This window comes from Sceloporus occidentalis, unplaced genomic scaffold (assembly GCF_023333645.1).
Source record: "Sceloporus occidentalis isolate IW3139 unplaced genomic scaffold, rSceOcc1.0.p SCAF_15, whole genome shotgun sequence".
Classification (NCBI taxonomy): Eukaryota; Metazoa; Chordata; class Lepidosauria; order Squamata; family Phrynosomatidae; genus Sceloporus; species Sceloporus occidentalis.
In genome coordinates, this window is record NW_028316995.1 from 17,903,612 (window position 1) to 17,925,062 (window position 21,451).

The 21,451-nt window shown below is 39.9% G+C and overlaps 1 protein-coding gene across 1 annotated transcript in view; it reads right to left on the bottom strand.

Moving 5' to 3' along the window:
* LOC149303349 (small ribosomal subunit protein uS5m-like) overlaps window positions 1-21,451 on the bottom strand; it is a 57,019-nt gene that overhangs the window by 8,964 nt on the left and 26,604 nt on the right. The window contains exon 5 of the mRNA XM_089481631.1: window positions 3,329-3,419. Within this exon, the coding sequence (XP_089337757.1) occupies window positions 3,329-3,419 (91 nt within the window). The remainder of the gene's footprint in view (window positions 1-3,328; window positions 3,420-21,451) is intronic.

A 21,451-nucleotide genomic window follows, 5' to 3' on the forward strand; every position in this document is an offset into this window, starting at 1 on the left:
CTTTACTAAAACTGAAATAAGCACATGCACAATAGTTTAACCGTACCATGTCCTCAATACCAGGCAGTGATGCTGTCACGCATAAACAGATAGGGGTGATGTGTGCAGTGTTATTTAGAGAGAGGATCTATTATCAGCCAACATTTGACAGCTAGATGAAAACAATCTATTAGCGAAATAACTTATTTACTTTAGTTCGTAAGGTCTAATGACCAAACCTTATCCTTGTTTCTTTACATCTGTTACGCAGTGGCACTCAATGGGGTTTATTTACTGAAGATGTAGGACCATTGCTGTTTCATGTCACTGACTTCACTTTAACACAGGCCAAGTTTCAGCACCAAAAATAGTTCGGATGGCTCTGTATATCTCTCCTGCCAACTATATGTTAAAAGCATTCATACACAGACAGGTATAAAGGTCTGCAATACTTCTATACAGAAGTGAGGAAACTACCACCATTTTTTTTTAAAGACATTTTGATTTCTATGTTAAAACCTTCAAATCACAAATCCTATTCATCATTCTGTTGGTAAAATGCCCAAGAACTCACTCATGGGTGAAATAGCATGATGGTGACCTAAATTACACGCTGCTGCCAACGAACGTGTGGATAGCTTGAAACCATCATTAAAATGAACAGGATTCCAAAGAATAAATCGCTGTTTTAAGTAGGGCTGCAACTAACGATTATTTTAATAATTGATTAGTTGGCCGATTATTTTTTCGATTAATCGGATAATTTTTTATTTTTTTTCTTCAATTTAAAATAATGTAATAAAAAACGTACAATTTACACTTTCATCTCTTTATTGCAATGGCCTCACTCTCTCTATTCACCTCCTTATTTTACTGACATAATAATAAAAGCTACAAGAACCCAAACACAGTGTTTCTCAAACTAGGTTTAAATACAAAGTTATTAGTAAATATGAATTCATATGTTAACTATTTTTCATATTTAATAAAAACTATGAGAAAAAAGCCTTGTTTAAATTTTTTTTATTTACCAAACTGTCTCCGGTTATGCACATCTGACCCCCAGCTTGCCACTCTTCCCCCATATATGCCTTATACCCCTTATATGCCAGTGATATGCAACTGAGCCCCCTGATATACCTTTTACCCCAGATATGTTTTATACCCCCCTGATATGCCTAATATTGATATGCCTTATACCCCCTATATGCCCTGAAATTCATAATACCCCCCCATACACCACTATAACTCACCCATACACCACTCTGGCTCCTCCCCCTCCCATACACCACTCTGGCTCCTCCCCCTCCCATACACCACTCTGGCCCCTCCCCCTCCCATACACCACTCTGCCTCCTCCCCCTCCCATACATCACTTTGCCCCTCCCATACTCCACTCTGGCCCCTCCCCCTCCAATACATCACTCTGGCTCCTCCCCCTCCCATACTCCACTCTGCCTCCTGTCAGCCACGGAGGTTCACAAGACACCAGGGAGCCGGGTAGAGAGGCAGAGTGCCGTATGGGAGGGGGAGGAGCCAGAGTGGTGTATGGGAGGGTGGCTCCCATACACCCCTCTGACTCCTCCCCCCTCCCATACACCGCTCTGCCTCTCTACCCGGCTCCGTTACTGACAGGAACTTTCACTGCAGCTTCATAGAAGCCTCAACGTAAGTGAAGGTGAGTAACGGAGGCTGTCTGTGCGATGCAGACCCCCACCGGCTGACAGAGAGGATGATCCTCTGTCAGCCGGTGGGGGTCTGTACGATGCGCACAGACAGCCTCCGATACTGCCCTTCACTTACGCTGAGGCTTCTATGAAGTCAGTAACGGAGCCGGGTAGAGAGGCAGAGTGATGTATGGGAGGGGGGAGGAGCCAGAGGGGTGTATGGGAGTGGGAGAGAGACAGAAGTGAGAGACCGGCCGACAGTGAGGGGAATCCAGGTCCCCTGCAGCGTTGCGGGGGATCTGGATTCTAGTGTTATAATCCGATCTCTGTTTGAGGTCGGATTATAATTTTTATAAATCGATAAAAATCGATTCGATTAATCGATAATGAAAATCGTTGACAACGATTTTCATTATCGATTAGTTGTTTCAGCCCTAGTTTTAAGCATGCAAACCTTAAACTGTTAAGGTAAATCTGTGTTCCCTTCCCTCTATCAGAAGTAAAATCAATGTCCCATTTCATGAATGTGACTAAGACACCTTTCATTTTTGTTTCAAGAACTGGCACCATTACTAAATAAATACTTCTGTATGCCTGCGTAACACTTTTTACAGCAACCAACCACAAGTATGCTTTTTGAATACTGATGTTTTGAAAGCATAAATGTGATTGGCTGCTGCTTCAGTGACTTCAATGGCAGTGCCACTGAGCATCATATACATACCACTGTTTCCTGGATTTAGTAGAGGCATCCAAGGTAGGATTTACATTTGATAGAAGTCTGATTGGTAGAACTCCATTAACTAAATGCATGCAGTAAAATGGAAGCTGAGTGGTCCCTTAAATTTGTATTTTCTCCTCTCTTACAAATGCATGGAGGGATTCTGGAGGACACCCCTATGCCCCCCCCCCACCAGACCTTAGCTTGCAGGAGTTTTGTGTTTTGCCATGCTGCCTGCACCTACTTGCGCCTTACATAATTCCAGCCAACTAAAGTTCTGGCTTGTGCTTCAGAGTAGAGGACTGCATTGGGAGGCGGGACCCGCAGGTAAAGTGCCTGACCGCCCGCAAGTCTTTTGGCGGGTCCCGCCTGCCAATGCAAGGCTGCCTTCTCGCTGCTCCCTTACAGTGTCTCCTCTCTTGCTCCGCCCAGGAACAAAATGGAGTCACGTAATGTGACGCCACTTCCCGTGACTCCGCCTTGTTCCTGGGTGGAGCAAGAAAAGAGACGCTGTGAGGGAGAAACTCGAGGGCAGCCTTAAGGGACTGCGCAGGAAATCTGCAGTTCAGGTAAGGAGGTGGGCTTGACTGGCCACAAATGTGGCGGGAGCGGGCGGGATTGGCCACAAATGTGGCGGGAGCGGAACACCAACATTGCGGGAGCGGGCGGGATTAAAAAAGTAGACCCGCGCAGGGCTCTAGTTCAGAGTGGTCTAACAGCACCCTCTGTGAGCATACACAAAATACACTGATGTCACTGGGATGCTTTCCTGCCAACCAGTGGCGAAAAAAACAGGACAACGGGCAGTGTGCTGAAGCTTCTTAAAAGAAAAAGTTTCTTTAAATTGAGGAATGCATTGTTTAAACTACCCCTTTAAAGAAATATCACTTTGTTAGGAGTTGGTTAAGATTCTACCCCTAGGTAAATTTTAGGAGCCATAATAAAATCTGAGATCACTTACCTGCCACTCCATTTCCATTGCCGACAACTACCAAGGCGCTCACAGTTTTCTTTCTTCCCTCCTTAGCCGTCATGTTAAATACATTTTTTACCTGTAAGTCATATGAAAAAAGTAAATTGCATGTACACTAAAGAGGAAAATAAGGTTACAAGAGGCATAGGCAGTGACATACTTCATGGTGGGCATTTTTTTAAGGTACTGTAATATATATTTTTTAATTTACAAAACTATATAGTGCTCTAGGTTAAAATGTGTTGTATACACTTGCACTTATAGACAGATGCTTATTTGCCCTTACACAGACAAGCTTGCCCTAAACGCACACTCTTTTTCTCCCTTACTGGCTGTCTTCTTTCTCACTGTGTTCCTTTTCTCTCCCGCTCTCAGTTCCTTTTTTCTCAACCTCTTCACCCTTTTTTCTCTGTTGCCATCCTTTGCTCTGAATATTTTCCCTCCTTCCCCCTCTCTTTCTCACTACTGAGTAAACCCCTGGTGGTCCTGTAGAGGGATTGTAGCGGGTACTTACATGCCCATGCTGGGAGTGGGGGTATGTAAGTAATATCCCGCAGTTAAGGACTGAAGAAGTGCGCGAGAGAACACCGGACTAAAGGTCTGTATGAATTCACTTCATTTTGGGTCAGTGATGGACACCTTGCTGACCCCTGGGTTACAATATCAATTAAATATAAATTAAAATGCCACAGCTATTAATGTTGTTCGTCTTTAAGAAGTCCACTATAAAAGTGCTCAATTTCACATTACATTTTCTTTACACTTAAATCTTCTTTTTCAAAAATGGAAACAAAGGATTTTGTGAAAAATTAAGTGTCTTTAATTCATATGTAGAAAACATTGACAGAAAAGAACTAGACAGAAACATGGGAAAATGAGAAGAAGTAGAAGGAGGGGATGAAGCAGAGAGGGAAGAGAGGAGGAGAGGGAGAAGAGGGCAGAAAGAGAAAAGAAAGAGAGAGAGAGAGAGAGAGAGAGAGAGAACAGAAAAGTAAAGATAGAAAATTGGAAAGGGAAGAGGGATTTCTTTTTCTCTCAACACTAGCTATTGTGCCCGAACACACAAAATAAAATTGGTATTCTTGCAACTGAGTAGTTTGTGAAATAAATAATAATAATAAAACACAATAAGAAACACAAACACCAAAATACAATAATATATACACTGCAAAGATTTATACAGGTCATAACATATTCCCTTACGGAATATTTGTTGTTTTTATGAGCCAGTACCTAGTAATATTAAGACGAAGAAAAATGTTTGCTTGCCAAAAAAATAAAAAATATATACTGTGTATTATTCTTTAGAACCCTAGAAGGGTTCATTATCAAGACATTTCATTATAAAAAGGCTAGTAAATTCATGACTTAATGTTAACATGCCTCACAGTGGATTCAATCAGAGAGGAGGGGAAAAAAACAGTGCAGCTCCCGAATCAATAAAACGGTAGCAAATTTCATGTAAGTTTAGCTAAACACAACACTGCTATTTCTAGGGAGTCTGTATGTGGAACCTAATTAAGGGGAACATATTTTCACAGCTTCAAACTCCACATCACATAGTAACTTAATGGTATCACTCTAACATAGATGGTGCAACAGGGAGTTCCTGTCTTGATATGAAAAGGCTGAGGAAGCAAAAAGTACACAACAGTGGGAAGCATCAGTAAGACTTATGTTACACTATAGAATATTTAAACCGTACGTTTGACAGAGAGACTGGGTATAAAAGTTTAATGTGAAGCAAAACAGACAGAATAAGAGGAAAAGCAACCCCTGAGGTGTTTAATATGTTTTCCTTTTCTACTATGCTATAGAAAATTGTGGTAGTGAGAAATGGAGTCTCCTTGGGATACTCGTACCTTAACATTTCCAAAGATGCAGTGACAAGGAAACTATGATCAACACAGGACCTGACCTTCAGCGGTATCTTCTCACATTCCATCTGTTATTATATTAATGCAAATGGTATCCAGTCTCATAGTAAAGCATAACCTGACATACTTTCTATTGCATGCGATAATCTTTTAACATACAATTCACAATCAAAAACGTCCCTACTAACTTCTGCGTAAAGAAGCAGCCATAGACCTTTTGGAAGTTCTTTCAGGCATGTAGTCTAAAAGATGCTGCTGAAAACTTTACTTTTCACTTTTACAGATGCACATGATAGATATTGAAACAGATATTTTTCTATAGTTTACTTTTCAATAGAACAATACGATTTGAAAATGTTTGTTGAATGTGACCCTGCATATTAGGACATACTAAAGATTTAAAGTAATCTAAAATTAATTTTAAAATGACAGTATTGTAATTACATCTGTTGGCTGTTCTATCGGATTCCATTCAGTGCATTTAATAAGACAATAAAGGTAAATAATCGCATTGGATTTTAATGCTCCTATAATTATTCATGTTATTTTCAGATGGCAATCCAGCTTTGAGAATTAGACCATCAGAATGCATCAAGGTATGTAGATACACTAGTAATGTCCTTAATCTGGTGATGAAGATGCATAAGTCTTAATTTTTCTTGAACCAGATGGCATACCTATTTAAGTTTTCCATCTTCCTTAGGACAAACTTATCAACACCCATTTTTCTATGGTTAGTTTTGAATTATAAATTATTAGGGAGGCAAAGTTTAAATCCATCCAGCAGGTGGCCCTATCAACATACAAAAATAAAACAATGAAATAGCTCTTCCATAAACATGGTTCATCAGCTACGCTGGCGGCTGTTGGCCTCTTCGTTCCATAAAAGCTGTTACCGTTTCCAACTCTGCTCCTTTTTTTTCTGCTGTTTTGATTACAAACACTGAGGAGCTTCTCGTTATTAATTTTGTGGAGTGGAAGGACTACAGAGGACAGATTTATTTTTTATTGTGTTTAATGCTATCCTCTTGGCAGTTAAGTGTAAATTAACATACGTTTGTGTGTACTGTCAGTATTGGAAAAGGTAAAAAGGCCAAATAAAATAATATCTTACCCAAGTGGCTTGACTATGACCTTTCTTCCTTTATCTTAAAAGTCATACAGCATTGTTAAATCAATAAAAGAGAAATGCTAAAATTAAGTGGCGGTGTCCATAAAGAGTCTCTCTGTTTGTAACATATAAAACCGTGTGCGATTGACTCCTAATGTCTTGCATTATATATTTCCAGTCACTGCTGTTGAAATAAATTGTGTTAATAGTTAAATAAACTGCATATTACATATTCTAGGTATTTACAACATTCTGAGCACAGAGACTGTGCAAACGTGAATAAGTACTACAGGTGAGCATCGCAAGGTTCTTAATGAAGTCGGGGATGGATAATGAATCAGGGGAATGAGATACCTTCTGTCTGGATAGATTTTCTTGGATGGCAATAATAAAGCTAATAAAGGATGAAATTGATAGGAAGACACGATTCACTTTTTGACAAAAGATTCATACAAAATTGTGAATAAGTCATTATTCACTATGAAGATCATTGCTCAAGTACATGTTCCCTTCTTAACTTTACATGTATGAATCTATATTAGTGTTAGAATACATTTATATCTTTACATTATATACACATCTATACATACGCACACCCATATATACACACATACACAGCTGGAGTACCCTGGCAGCAGAATCCTCTGAAAGTAGAAGCTGCAAAGTGGTGGCACACAATGGGGACCTTCAACGTAGGAAGATCACAAGCTTTCCAGGACACATATACATTTTGCTGACCAGAACTTAAATACTGTTGCCCTACAATGATCGAAATCTGCACAAATTACAGATATGATTATTTAGCAAGAAGTTAAATGGTTGTTCCCATGGTATACGCCAAACAAGGGTTTCTAATGCCGCAGGAAAAGGGAAAAGGACAGATTGTCTATAACACCAAGGAGCAGCCAACTGGTAACTCTTTAGCTGTTGTGGAGTCGGTACTAAGATGAAGCTTAGCTTTTCCTTATTAAACGTCTTCAGAATCGAAGGTTACGTGGACAGTGTTTTTTGTTGCCGTTTTATAAGTCTATGTGGGGTGCACCATTTCACTGAGCATTGATAAGTGTTACAGTTGTTTTTAGTCAATCAAATAGTTTCTACATAATCCATACAAAACAAGAAAGCTACTGACGCAGATGGCACCCAATGAAAATAAAGCAGCTTCCATGCAGAATAACCGATTCCTATTTCATTGAACGACAGATCCACATTAGGCCTTGGCAGGCACAGTGAAAGTGCCGAGGTGGACCACATGGTACATCCTTTAAGGGAGCAGAGATCCGAGGCGGCTGTGATTTTTGTTTGATCCCTCACATTCTTGCACCGTGTAAAGGGCTGAGCATGTGAAGTTACTCTGCTAATGAGCGACCAAATTATTAATAGGGATCCAAGTGTGGGGGGGGGGCACAGATCTCGATTTCCTTTGCTAAAACCCTATGACCAGGAAGGAAAGCTTTTCCGTGTTGTATCACAATTATTGCAGTACACTATTTTAGTTGCATTATAAATGTAAACTAAACAAACAAAAAAAACTATGAGAATGTACTAATATACAAGCTCACAAATTGTGCTCCATATTAATATATTTGTAAAGTGTAAGTTTTATAGATGCACCCCTTCTGAGCATAGTCACTGGTTTGTTTTCTTCTGAAACCTTTATAAAGAGCCAGTTTTTATATGTTTTGCAAACACAAACCATAGAAAAATGTAATTTCCCATCTCCACCGCAGTTAATTTTATAACGCTTAATCCTCATCACAATACTGTCAAAAATGCTATTTGCCTCATTGTTCCCAATTTAACACGAAATCGGCTGTTCTGCTGAACAGAAAGAAAAGAAAACTGGAAGGAAAATTAGGAATGCGGTATTTGCTAAATTCCTAGCTTAATACAAATTATTATACTTGGAACAACTATAATTTTAAATATAATAAATTGGTAATAATCTAATCATATAGATACACAGGACACCAAAGATAATTAAAAAATTACATTTCAGTAACATGAACTTCAAGAATATTGGTAACAATATTCCCAAATTCAAGCAGCAGAAATAAGTACGTGAATACTCGAGTGTCTTCTACAGTCTTCCTAAAATATATTTTAAGACCGATATGATAGAAAACAACAATCTGGCTCCTATCATTAGTCCGCCCATACCTGTTAGACTTCTGTACATGTGTAGACCAAGTTGTTTTGAATATCTCACTATATAAAACTACATTCCTTCTGGAAAGTTCACCCCACTTATCTTTAAACTCTTGGAAAAATTATTCTCTTAACTGACACCTAAAGGGGTAGTGTCATAAATAACTTATAAAGCTCTCTGGAAACATTCACATGATTTTGCCCAAATACCTTTCTGTTAACTTACTTCTAACCGATTCCTTAATGTTTATTTTGTTATATAGACTACAAAAGTCAATGTAAACACATAAAAAAAAGTATTATTCAAAAAATATTCATTATATATAAACATAAATGTTTTATGTATAAAAGGATACACAGTTAAGCAGTTTAGAATTGCTTAGGATACGCATATTACCCTGGAAATGGCGTGATTAAGAACCACATAAATCTTTGAGACAAATGATTCTTATCTGTTGCTAAGTTCTGCGTTTTTCTTATAAGCAAATCAATATTCAGGAATTCAGGGAGACTACACATTTGTTAAAAAACAAACAAGCAAAAAAAACGGGCTTTCTATGTTTATGGCTGATGCCCTTGTGAGGATGAGTGAGTGAGTGAATGAATCAGCTGTGAGTCATATCTCAGGACACCGATAGAGATAATTAACGTTCTCTTAATGTCGCGTACTAGTACAGATGGTTCGGTTTTAAGTACAGAATGAATACATTGAATACACTGCAAATAAGGCAACATTTCTGTCTTTTTTACACAACGTCCAATGATTTTAAACCAGAATAATTATTGACACATTGCCTCTAACTAAGCTTAGAAAATCCAATACAGAAACAGTTATAGCCAGCTAAAAATCAATAAGAAAATAATTTTAAAAACTACTGAATCAAAAGTCAATAATGTGGATGATTGTGCTGTGAGGAATATGTAAAAAATAAATAATAAATATATCCAATAATGGTTTTGAAATAACAGCCAGCCAGAGGCTGCTTGGAATCCGGCAATCACTTTCTAATGAGTAAGTTCATTTGCATTAATAACTACAGAACTAAAGCATTTGAACATTCCAAAACCGTAATAATTGAAATGAATAAAATAAAATGAACTTTGGTTGCCTGGCCAAGGGCAGAATTTAAAGAGAATTTGTCTCAAGCATTTTTTGTACTTACAGAAGATTTTTTTGTTTAAATTTAAATACCACCGAGGTACCTTTGTTCATTTATCTTAAACAGATCTTTCATATAGATATGCACATACATGAATTCCTCATGCCCGTCTCCCCAAACACGAGAATCAAACACATGTTGCTTCTGGAAATATTTATGCTGCTGCATACTGCCACGTTTGGAGACCTCCATGGCTAACATAGTCCTTTTTGCTGTTTTTTCTACCATTTATTTGAAACACATAAAACCCATGCTACGTTCTTAACGGCTCTAAACAGTATGTTTATTGAAAACAGTGATAGCTTTAACATGCCCAAAGGCATGTTAAGCATGCCATATGATGTAGTCCTGCAGCAGCTGGAGGGCCGCAGGTTGGACACCCCTGACATAGTCTCTTTTGGAGCAGATGTCTAATGAGAGGGAAATGAGAATGGATCATAAAGCAGGTGGGTCTAAATTCTACCTGGATGCAGACTTTATATAGCGAAGAATTGTGAACACTATGAAGTATACATATTACAGGTGAAGCCCCAGGGATAGTCTCCAAAGACTTCCTTTACTTTTCCCAACAGCTCTGTTTTCAAGTGAAATTGCATACTTCAAACAACACCAGACAAAATAACACAATCTCTTGTTTTCATGCAGTTTCTCTCTCCAGGCACCATGCCTTTCTTATAAGGTATAGTTCCATAGGGTGTCAGCAAAAATAAAATCTTAAAAGTGCCGTCTTGCCTTGCAGACTGTAACTTGTCATAATCGGTCTTAAGATTTAATATGAATTGTGACAAATAATTTAAAAATTTACCTTACATCGCTCCTTGTACAGAGTCAAAGCAAAAGCCACTATAGAAATGTATTTACCTGCTGGAAGCAAATACTTCTAACGCTATACCTGGCATGCTGCCTATCCTTTTTCTAAAGGCTCTGCTCGAAGGTGGAAAAACACAGGCAGCAGCAGAAAATCTAATTAAAACCTTCCCCGTTTTAATTAAAGCTCTTTAAAGTCAAAGTAAATTCCTATGTGAATTGTATATATATACATACATGGAGTTATGGTCAACATTATTGGCACTCTTGAATATTTTGTACATTATGAACAATAACTCCTGAAAAAAAATAACTTTGGTCTATATATACTCATATGTTTTTCTTACGGAATTGGATAAAGAAAAAACGAAATGGTAGAAAATGTATAAAAAGGAAACTAGATGGCAATCCTCTTGAATTAAAATCCGTTTGAAAAGAACTGGAATGTCATTGCTGTGAAATTAGGCTCACCTATGATAAAATGTCAGTGCTCACATGGCTTGAATTAACCAATCAATGATTGGTTAATCAATTATTCAATGATGGCTTTAATGCTGAAGAACAACACCTTTATTCTCTGTTCCTTTTTTTCAGAATGAGTACAAGAGAGATGTCTGAGAACATCAGAAATGATATTATCACAACCCTAAGAATTAAAAATCATTTTTGGGTGATTCACAAGGTCATCTTCAAAGACCTTGGATTTAATGTTTCAACAGTTCACGGCGTTATTAAGTTTGCTGCTCATGGAACTGTCAAGAACCTCCTTGGACGTGGTGGCAAGAGCAAAATTGATCAGAGATGGCTGGTGCAAACTGTGGAAAAAACACCACATAAGACATCCACACACGTTACAGCTGACCTGTACCATATGCCATACACTAAACTAAGAAGGACCCCACTGCCGAAAGCAAAATATAAAAAGGCACGACTGATCTTTGACTGCCTAGTGAAACCCCGATCATTATGGAGAAACGTTATACGGACATATGAAACCAAAGTACTTTGCTTATAAGAAAATCGGCACCAACTAAATATAGTGGATGATCAGTCGTAGGGCTGCTTTGCTGGTAGTAGAGGACCTTCAATGCATTAAGGGAATCATGAATCCAGGCATTATCCAAGTATTACCACATTATACAGCTTAATGTGCTACCTGGTGTCAGAAAAGGTCAAAGATCATGGGTCCTTTAGTAGGTGTGAAGAACCATGTCTGATCTTCACTGTTATTATCATTATTATATTTATTTGTACCCTGTTTGAATGTGGCTGCAGCTCCGGCCTTCAAAGAGACAATCTTGTAACTTGGCTGGGGCTCTTAATCAGCCAGCACAGCCCTGTCTGCCCAGATGGGATTGTATCCCTTAATCTCCTCACCTGATACATCCCCTGTATATTGATGGGATTTGTGATGGGATGTGGCTGATGGGATTGGGGATTGGGTTCAGTGCACATTGCATTGAGATTGTATATAAGTTCTGTGTGTTTGTAATAAAGAGAGTTCTGTTTTAACCTCTAAGCATGAAGTCCTGTCTCATGATTGAGGGAAGTGCTGGTCTGTGACTGCTTTCTTCGGACAGCCACAGAGTGTCCGCTTACTGGGAGAGGGAAGGAGCTGACGGGCGGATGTGTCTAGTCTGGGGCACAGGACGATCCGTCACAGTAGGACAATGATCCAAAGCACACGCTCAAAAATATCCTGATTTTAATGCGATTGAAACCCATTGGAAAGAGCTGAAATTTTCATTTGGGAAAAGGAATCCATCAAACATTCAAGAGCTTATGCAAAATGCAATTGACGATTGGGGAACCACCAGCCAACAATGGAAAGAAGCTTATAGACTGCGACAAGAAACAGTTGGAGGCTGTTATTGCGCAACCAAATATTAGGGAAGGGTTTATTCTGTGAAATCAATGCATGCCAGTTAAAAAGGGCATCTATTGTTGAATACATTTGGGCACTACATTAGGATATTCTAATACAAACTACATAATATCCAATTATTTTGAAAGATATTGTATATGATGTACAAAATATTCAAAAGGGCCAATAATACTGACCATAACTGTATATATACACGTTTACACACACACACAAACTTAGGTGCCACATAATTCATCTACTAATAGAATTTTTAAATTCTATTATTTTTAAATTTTATTTCATAAACAGCACTATTAGTAATGTCGAAGACTCATACATTTAGTTTGGACATACAATTTGACTCCTGTTCTTGTTAATAGATCAAATTCATTTTTAGAAACGCTCACAGCAAACGTAAAACTATTTGAAAAGATAGTTGCTGCATTCACGAATTTGGGTTGGCTTTTTTACATTAACAACAAGTTTGTGTGCGTTCTTGTAGGGCATAAGTGTTAAAATGTATGAATGACATACATAACAGACACACAAAAAGGGAAATGTCATTGTTAAAGTAACTAAAAGGTCATTTGGCGTTTTCATAAATATAAGTTATATTGCAAACACTTTCATGCCATGCATTTTATGACACATGCAGCTATGAACTGTTTTAAGAATGGTTACAAGTGTTGGCCTTTAACCTTCTGCCTTAGAAACTTTTTCCTTTTCTTTGCTTGTTACATATCTCTCAAGAGACGTATTTCTTGCAATAGCAAGAAAGCTTTAAGCCTATTTATTAAACGCAGGAAAAAAAACCACAAACATGGAATTTGATGTTAGATTTCCGACAATACGGTATGTTCATTTTCCCACTGTCAGACCTTAATCACTCCATGGTCTTCTTTATATTTAGGATAACCTTATGCCTACCCCAAGCATGTTTAAATCCACTCATTGTAATAACCTCTACCAATCTGCTGGGAGGATGTTCCATTTTTCTTTTACACTCTCTGTTAAAACCTCCTAACATTACATCTAAGCTTCTCATTGGAAATAATACCTTTATGTATTTGTGTTTCTATTTCATTCCTCTCCTTCTTCTTTCCTCTTCACTAAGCCTTTCTCGATAAATTTTATTCTGCAAACTATTCACTTGTGTTCTATAGCCTCCTGAAGATGGGAGACTCTACAACTGCATACGGTAAGATCTGACCAGAAGTCTGTAAAGATCTCTTTATGCTACTAATGCCCCTAGCTATACAACACAGCACCCTGATTGCATTTCCCTCCACTTTGTTGCCTACCCTTAAGAAATTACTAAAAAAAACTCCACTGCTATGTTGTCAATCACAACACACCTAATACATTTTTTCTTTAGGTTTATATACCCTAGTTTACATTTTTTACAGTATTATTCACTATCCTTCTGATTTATTTAACTCATAAGCCATTTGGGTTGTTCCATCATGAATGGCCACTATGTTGAAGGCCTCCGTATTTGAGAACTTTTGTAATACCGCTAATATTGAAGAATAGGCACCACACTGATCCCCGAGACATCCCACTAGTAACATGACCTTACTCTGAATATGCAACATTAACTACAACCTTTTGACTCCAATCAGTAAGCCGGTGCCATATGTATTCGACTACAACTTTATTGAACTACAACATTTAGCACTACAATAGAAATATATATACACACACACACACACACACACACAGTATCTCACAAAAGTGAGTACACCCATCACATTTTTGTTAATATTATGAAGAAATTACACTCTGCTACAATGTAAAGTAGTGAGTGTACAGCCTGTATAACAGTGTAAATTGGCTGTCCCCTCAAAATAACTCAACACACAGCCATTAATATCTAAACCTTGGGAACAAAAGTGAGTGCACCTCTACCTCTAAGTGGAAATATCTATAAATATAAGCACTCCTGGAAAAAAATAAAAAGGTTTCCCCATCCAGCAGAGAAAGTTCATTGTGGGGGACATAAAGGCTACTAGTCCCCCACTGTTGATAAATATAGGAACATTCTGATTTCCTTTATCTTTTACATATACTTACACCATACATTCAATCTAACTAATAGTTATAACCTGTTTTTAAACACAGATGGAAAATGCTAACATATACACAACAATACACTTTTAAGATCCTGAATTCCATTCAGTGAAGAAACTGCTTCTTTTCTACAAATGTGGCTCAAAACATGGTAGGAATAAAAGATGTTAGAAGGGCAAGTGGCTGATGATGGTTTAAAGAATTGCACAGTTGCTGTAGGACATGTAAACAGATATGCATACGGTAGGTTGTTTACAGGGATATTTTACTCTCTAAATATTAAAAGTTAGGCTAGTGGCTAAAAAACATTACGCTTTAAACTAAACTCACTGCCCGATTTGATAACACTTGGAGTTCACTGTTTGTGAACATTCTGACATTTATCGGCAGTTTTATCAGAACTCGGTTCCTGGTCGTCTTTAGGCTGTAATGTGCTACTGAGTAACGGGATATCTGCAGCTTCATGTATGCTGGATTTCGTGATTGCTGGGAATGCTATTATGCTAACAGACTGAATCAAGAGCTCCCCATATGCACCGGTTACCGGTTTGAAGAAAATTATATTTGTAATAGTTCCAGGGCTGTCTCCATCCTGTCTGAAGGAGTGGTAAGAGCTCTGAACGTGAATGGTACCAGAAGGTTCCCTGTGGAGTTTTAGTAATGGTAACACTAAGCCCTGATCCCCATCTGAACCATTAGTTTATTGGCACATTTACTCTTTACAGGCATGTGTTCTTTTTGATTTCAGCATAATACGTACTGTATATCCAACGCAAATTTTTTAACAGGCTATACTATACTGCAATAGCCAATACGTTGATATGTTTTTATACAGGGCACTTTTTGTATTTTTTATATTATTGTAGAGATGTATTACTATTTATTCAGAACATTGGTAATTTTTGTTTGATCATAGAAAAAAATAAATTATATATATATATATTATATATACACACAATATATTTTTTTGATAATTATTAAAGGTAAATATAATACCATATACAGTTTTCTGGGTGTTTAAACACTCTGGTTTTTAGCTTTTAAACAGGTTCGTTGTTATTTTTGCATGTTTAACTATGAAACCCTGAGCATCCCTCAAATTGTTATGTGGTAGAGTAATACCCATAATTACTCTACCCCATAACAATTTGAGGGGTGATCATGGTTTTATATGCAAAAATTACAGAGAACATGAAATGTCATTATTTATACATAAATTGCGCTGTTCTGCAGCTTACATTTCTGTTTTTAAATACTTATATTTGCCTTATTTCCAAATGTTTTTTATTGAAAATCAAAATCTAAAAAAAACCAACTAACTGCATCTGTAAGTATTATCTCACCAATACAATAATATGAGTCCATTCTGGAATACCATAAAAAAAAAATCTACTGTTCATAAACAATTTGGAACTCAAGACGCAAAATACCAGAGAATCAAACGTTTCATACTCATACAGTGAGTATGCAATTATGCAAATCATTGACTATTAAGGGATTTCAAGACACCACAACATCTGCTTGGACCCTCCAACAGTTTTAAATGTCAATTGAATATTGCTATTCCCCAATTCCCGATGTCTCCGTCACTACTGAGAATTCCACAATCCACAGAACCGTTAAAGTTCACTGCATTTGTCCTATGCTTGACCCTCTCCTTTACTCTTCATATCTTGTCACTCACCAACATCTTCCTCCTTCACATCCAACATCTCTTGAATTCATCAATTCCTCATACAAGAGGCTACTAAAATGTTTTTCTGTCTCACATCTGTAGAATTTTACTTGTGATGCACATATCCTTTGGATTTTCCTACCTCATTTTGATCCAAAGTCTCATAATTATTCCAACTTTGAACTCGCTTACTTGTGGGTTTTACGACCTATCCTTCTAATACCCAAAAACCTGTACCACTGAATTCTCCACATGGCGTTCACTACAATAATCCCCACTGAACCTTGTAACAGGTTGTAAGCTTGAGATATGAAGCAGAAGGGTGAATTCACTAAAAAGTAAAACCAATTAATTCTGGCAAGATAAAAATATTTCATGAACTGCTAACACGGGTAAATTTGTTCTGCAGGAAGGGCTCCGAGTGCTCTTATGTGTTATACATTGTTACATTTTTAGCCAAAAGGCTCACAGGTTACTGTTAAATTAACAAGACAAAGAAGCAGTCGATAAAAAGTCAGTAGACATTTTAATTTTACACACCAATTATATAATTTAAGATCTTCTGTACCTGTGATAACTACCATTTAAGCAAAATGTTTAAGATTTTTATTTAGAGACTCAATAAAACGTCAGAGAATGTGTTCTTAGCATCTTCAGTAATAGTATTTATGCCGTAGAATACGACCCAGCAAATGAAAAGCCCTTGAGGCATGATTAAAGAGAAATACAATACCTTCTACTAATCTAATGTTGGCACCCTTGGTAGATATGAGCAAAGAGGGCTGCGAAAAATTGTCTACTGCTTAACCCTTTTTTCTTTAAAAATACACAAATACTCAGCTCTCATGGATAGCAAACAATTGCAAACACAACACAGTTGTTTATAAAAATAATTAATGCTGTGACATATATATGTGTGGCACAATTATTGGCACCCTTTTAGTTAATACTTTGTTCAACCTCCCTTTGAGGACGCTGGAGAATACATGTCAAGGGATCCAAGACCATTCCTCCATACAGAGTCTCTCCAGATCCTTCAAATTTCTACGTCGACGCTGGTGAACTCTTCAGTTCACTCCACAAGTTTCCTATGGGGTTCAAGTCAGGGGACTGGGATGGCTATAGTAGGACATTGAATTTGTGGTCCGTATATCAATTTTGTGTTGATTTTGATGTATGTTTTGGATCATTGTCCTGTTGGAAGATCCAACTACGGTCCTTTTTAAGCTTTCTGGCAGAGGCAGTCATGTGTTCATTTAATATCTGGGGCTATTGAGTCCATAATGCAATATACCCTAACAAAATGACCAAGTTGGGGCGTGGCCGGCTAAGCTCCAAAATGGACGCGTGAGCTCGGAGCTCCGTCTACCCTCGTCCTTTAACCTCACCGAACGGACACTTTTCGCCGATGATGGGCAAGTCTAACAAGGCTGCGGCCACCCCGAAGTCGCACGGTACGAGGGAGAAGCAACCGCTCACCTCTGTCCGTTCGTACTTTCACGGAGCCGTCGATCAGGACTCGAGGGATTCCCTCCCTAGGCCTCTCTCTATTCCTGGCAGCCCGCAGAGCGGTATTTCGGAGGATGTTGTCTCCACACTCCCTCCTGATGATCGGGGATTGCCGGTTCTGGATTCTTCCTGGCAGGCCGCTCTCCAGCTCCTGCCCACAAAAGCGGATCTTATGTCCGTGGTCGACCGCGCGACGCGTGGCATCCACGAGGTCCTGACCGAGATCAAATCGGACATGAAGCACATCGGCGACCGCGTGACAACGCTTGAAGTGGACCACACTAAAATCTCGTCGACGGTGGATCTTCTCTCTGCCCAACTTCAGGATCAGGCAGGTACCATTGTGGGCATTACCCGGCGCCTCGACGATATTGATAATAGGGGCCGTAGGAACAACTTACGTGTACGTGGTATCCCGGAGTCAGTTGAGCTTCCTGATATCATACCTACCTTGTGTACGATTTTTAATACGTTGTTGCAGAAGCCTCTGGACGCTCCGATTAAATTTGATCGTGCACATAGAGCCCTGAGGCCTCGATCGGCCGATGCCCAACCGCCTCGTGATATTATATGTCGGCTACATGACTATTCTACTAAGGAAGCTATTTTGGCGCGCTATCGCCCAACGAACTCGGTCGCTTGGGAGGGTCACAAGATATTGCTCTTCCCTGATCTCTCGCCGCAGACTTTGCAGTTCCGACACTCTCTTCGTCCCATTACGGACCTCCTACGCCGTTCTACGATCCCCTACCAGTGGGGTTTTCCGGCGGCTCTACTGGTCAGACGTGACGGCCGTACCTTCTCAATTCGTCAAGCGTCCGATATCCCGGACTTTCTCGATCGCCTCGACCTCCCCAAGGTACACGTTGACGACTGGGAATACAATTTCACCGCCCCACCGCGACTTTCTGATCCTGCCCTGGCTTGGACTCCTGGTCCACAGCGCCGCAAACGTCAACGCAATGCAAAGGATTTACCTGCCGCTTAGACGACGTACTCTACCTGTCCGTCATCCCACTTATGTGGCTCTTCTGGAGGATTGATATAATACTCTTCACCTATGATGACACCTCCTGTATACCTCTCCACCATCTCCTTACTCACATCCCTCCGGGACTTGGACCCGGATTGTTTTCAAGCTGTACCCACTTCGCCTACCCACTTCGTTTGTACATTTTTGATATTTCTATTGCCGAGCGGGACAGCTTCACCTGGATTTATCCTTGTTTTCCTGTATGAATGTTACGATACTCAGCCTTTTCCTCGTGTTTGACTATGTTGTTGTACATCTAACGTTTAACATTTAACTCCTCCACACACTCCTGTTTGTACTGGTGTTTGGGTCCTCCTTTTCTGCACCACACGTTTGTTTTGTGTCGCTTTGGAGGGTTTTATCTGTGTGACCCTGGCACTCTCGTTTTCCACTCTCTATTCCCCCCCCCTTCTACTTTTGTTCTGTTCGGTGACCATTATTCCCTTTCTTTTACTTTATACATAGAGGGTATATTTGTTCTGAATGATGTTATCTTGCTTTCCTGTTGGCCTGTTCTGCCCTGCCAGAGCCCACCACCTCCAGGCGATTTGCTTGGTGGTTCTGGTCTTAGATCGTCTTCTCGATCTTCTGGCTCACCTTTCAATGCTTTGGCATTTGACGATTGCTTCATCTTGGTTTTGTGTTTTATTGTTATGGTTTTTGTTCCTTTTCCTTTTATTGAGCGGTATCATTGGTGCTCCTACGGGGTTCCTGCCATCCTCCCGATGTCTTCTGAATTGATCCATTTTGCCTCTCTTAACGTTAGGGGCCTTAATATCCCCCAGCAACGTTCCAAGTTACTGTATACTTTGCGTTCTTTGAAAGCTAAGATTGCATACATCCAAGAAACTCACTTTCTGGCTACTAAACAGTTTAACTTATCTGATAGATACTTTCACAATGTGTATTATGCCAGTTGTCCGGATTCTAAAACCAAGGGGGTTGCTATTTTGATCCATAAGGACATCCCTTTTAAAGAGCTTGAGGTATGGCGGGACCCTGAGGGACGTTATCTTTTTCTTAAATGTTATATTGGTCAACTGAAGGTCACTATGGCTAACCTTTATGCCCCCAATAGGAACCAGGTTTCTTTTTTGGTGCGGGTTCTGGCTAAATTGTCGGTTTTTCAAGAGGGCCTTACTGTCTTGGGGGGTGACTTTAACATGGTTCTGGATCCCACTTTGGATTGTTCTGCCTCGTCCTCACATATCTCTTATTCCAATATCAACAGAGTGAAGAGGCAGTTGCACCTTAATCAGTTAGTTGATGTGTGGAGGGCGCAGCACCCTAGGGAGCGGGACTATACATACTTCTCGTCCCTCCATAGCAGGTACACTAGAATTGATATGTTCTCTCTCTCATCACCACTTACCTTTCCTTCTCAAAACCGATATAGGAGTCCAAACTTTTAGTGATCACGCCCCTGTGCACCTTTCCCTCGCCCTCCCTGATCTCCCTACTAGGTTGTGGTCCTGGCGTTTAAATGAGAATCTCTTGGGTAGCCCCCAAAATGTAGAAGCCCTGTCTGGTCACCTCCGTACTTATTTTCAGGAGAATACGTCTCCGGATACCCCTTTTCCCACTGTCTGGGAAGCCCACAAGGCAGTCATTAGGGGACATTTGATTCAATTGGGCTCTCGGAACAAACAATTGGAATTGTCTGTTATTGTTAATCTCACCCAACGGATTGCTCAGTTCGAACTGCAGCATAAGCGTACGGGTGACGGGGCTGTCCTGCTCCAGTTACAGACTCTCAGGGATCAGTTGGCTTCCCTTTTGGATGCGAAAGTGAAACGCAATTTCCTGCTCCTTAGGAAGCACTTTTACGAGCTGGGCGACAAACCCGGTAAGTCTTTGGCCAGGGCCCTTCGTCATAAACGTTCGGCTACGTACATTCCTAAAATACGAGATGCACAGGGCTCTCTACACTATCACTCTGAGCGTATTGCACACTGTTTCCAATCTTTTTATCAGCATTTGTACAATTTACCTTCCTCGTCGGGCGATTCTCTGCAGCCCGCTATAGACGCTTACTTATCTAAATACCAAAAGGCTAGCGTCTCCGAGGTGGACAGGGCGGCTCTGGACGCTCCCGTCACCATGGATGAAATTGATCAGGCCTTGAAACTTCTCCCTCGGGGTAAATGCCCGGGCCCTGATGGTTTCACTCCATTCTATTATAGGACGTTCTTCCCGGTTCTGGCCCCTCAATTACTGACACTTTTTGGTGCCCTCTCTCGTGGTACCCCACTCCACCCTTCCTCCAATACCGCTGTGATCACTGTAGTCCCCAAACCCGGTAAGGATGCCGAGAGTTGTGGCAGCTATCGGCCTATATCGCTGATCAACACGGATTTGAAGCTCCTAGCTAAAATATTGGCGATAAGGATACAACCGCTAATTCCTTCCCTTGTACACCCTGACCAGGTGGGCTTTGTCCCTGGGCGGGAAGCAAGGGATAACACGATTCGTCTCCTCAATTTGATTACTTACTCTCAGTTTCAAAAACTCCCCTCTGTGCTGTTGTCGATGGATGCCGAAAAGGCCTTCGATAGGGTGTCCTGGCCCTTCATGTTTTCAGTCCTGTCACGGGTGGGGCTGGGTCCTACTTATGTTTCTCTCGTCCAATCTTTATATTCTGGCCCGTCTGCTCAGGTCCGGGTGAATGGGGTGTTGTCGGGTCAGATTGTCCTGTCGAATGGCACCCGTCAGGGCTGCCCCCTCTCCCCTTTATTGTTTATCTTATCCCTGGAGCCGCTCCTTAATGCCTTTCGTCTCAATCCTTCCATCACTGGTTTACGGGTTGGGGACACGGACCACAAGGTTCTGGCTTATGCTGATGACCTGCTCTGCTTTT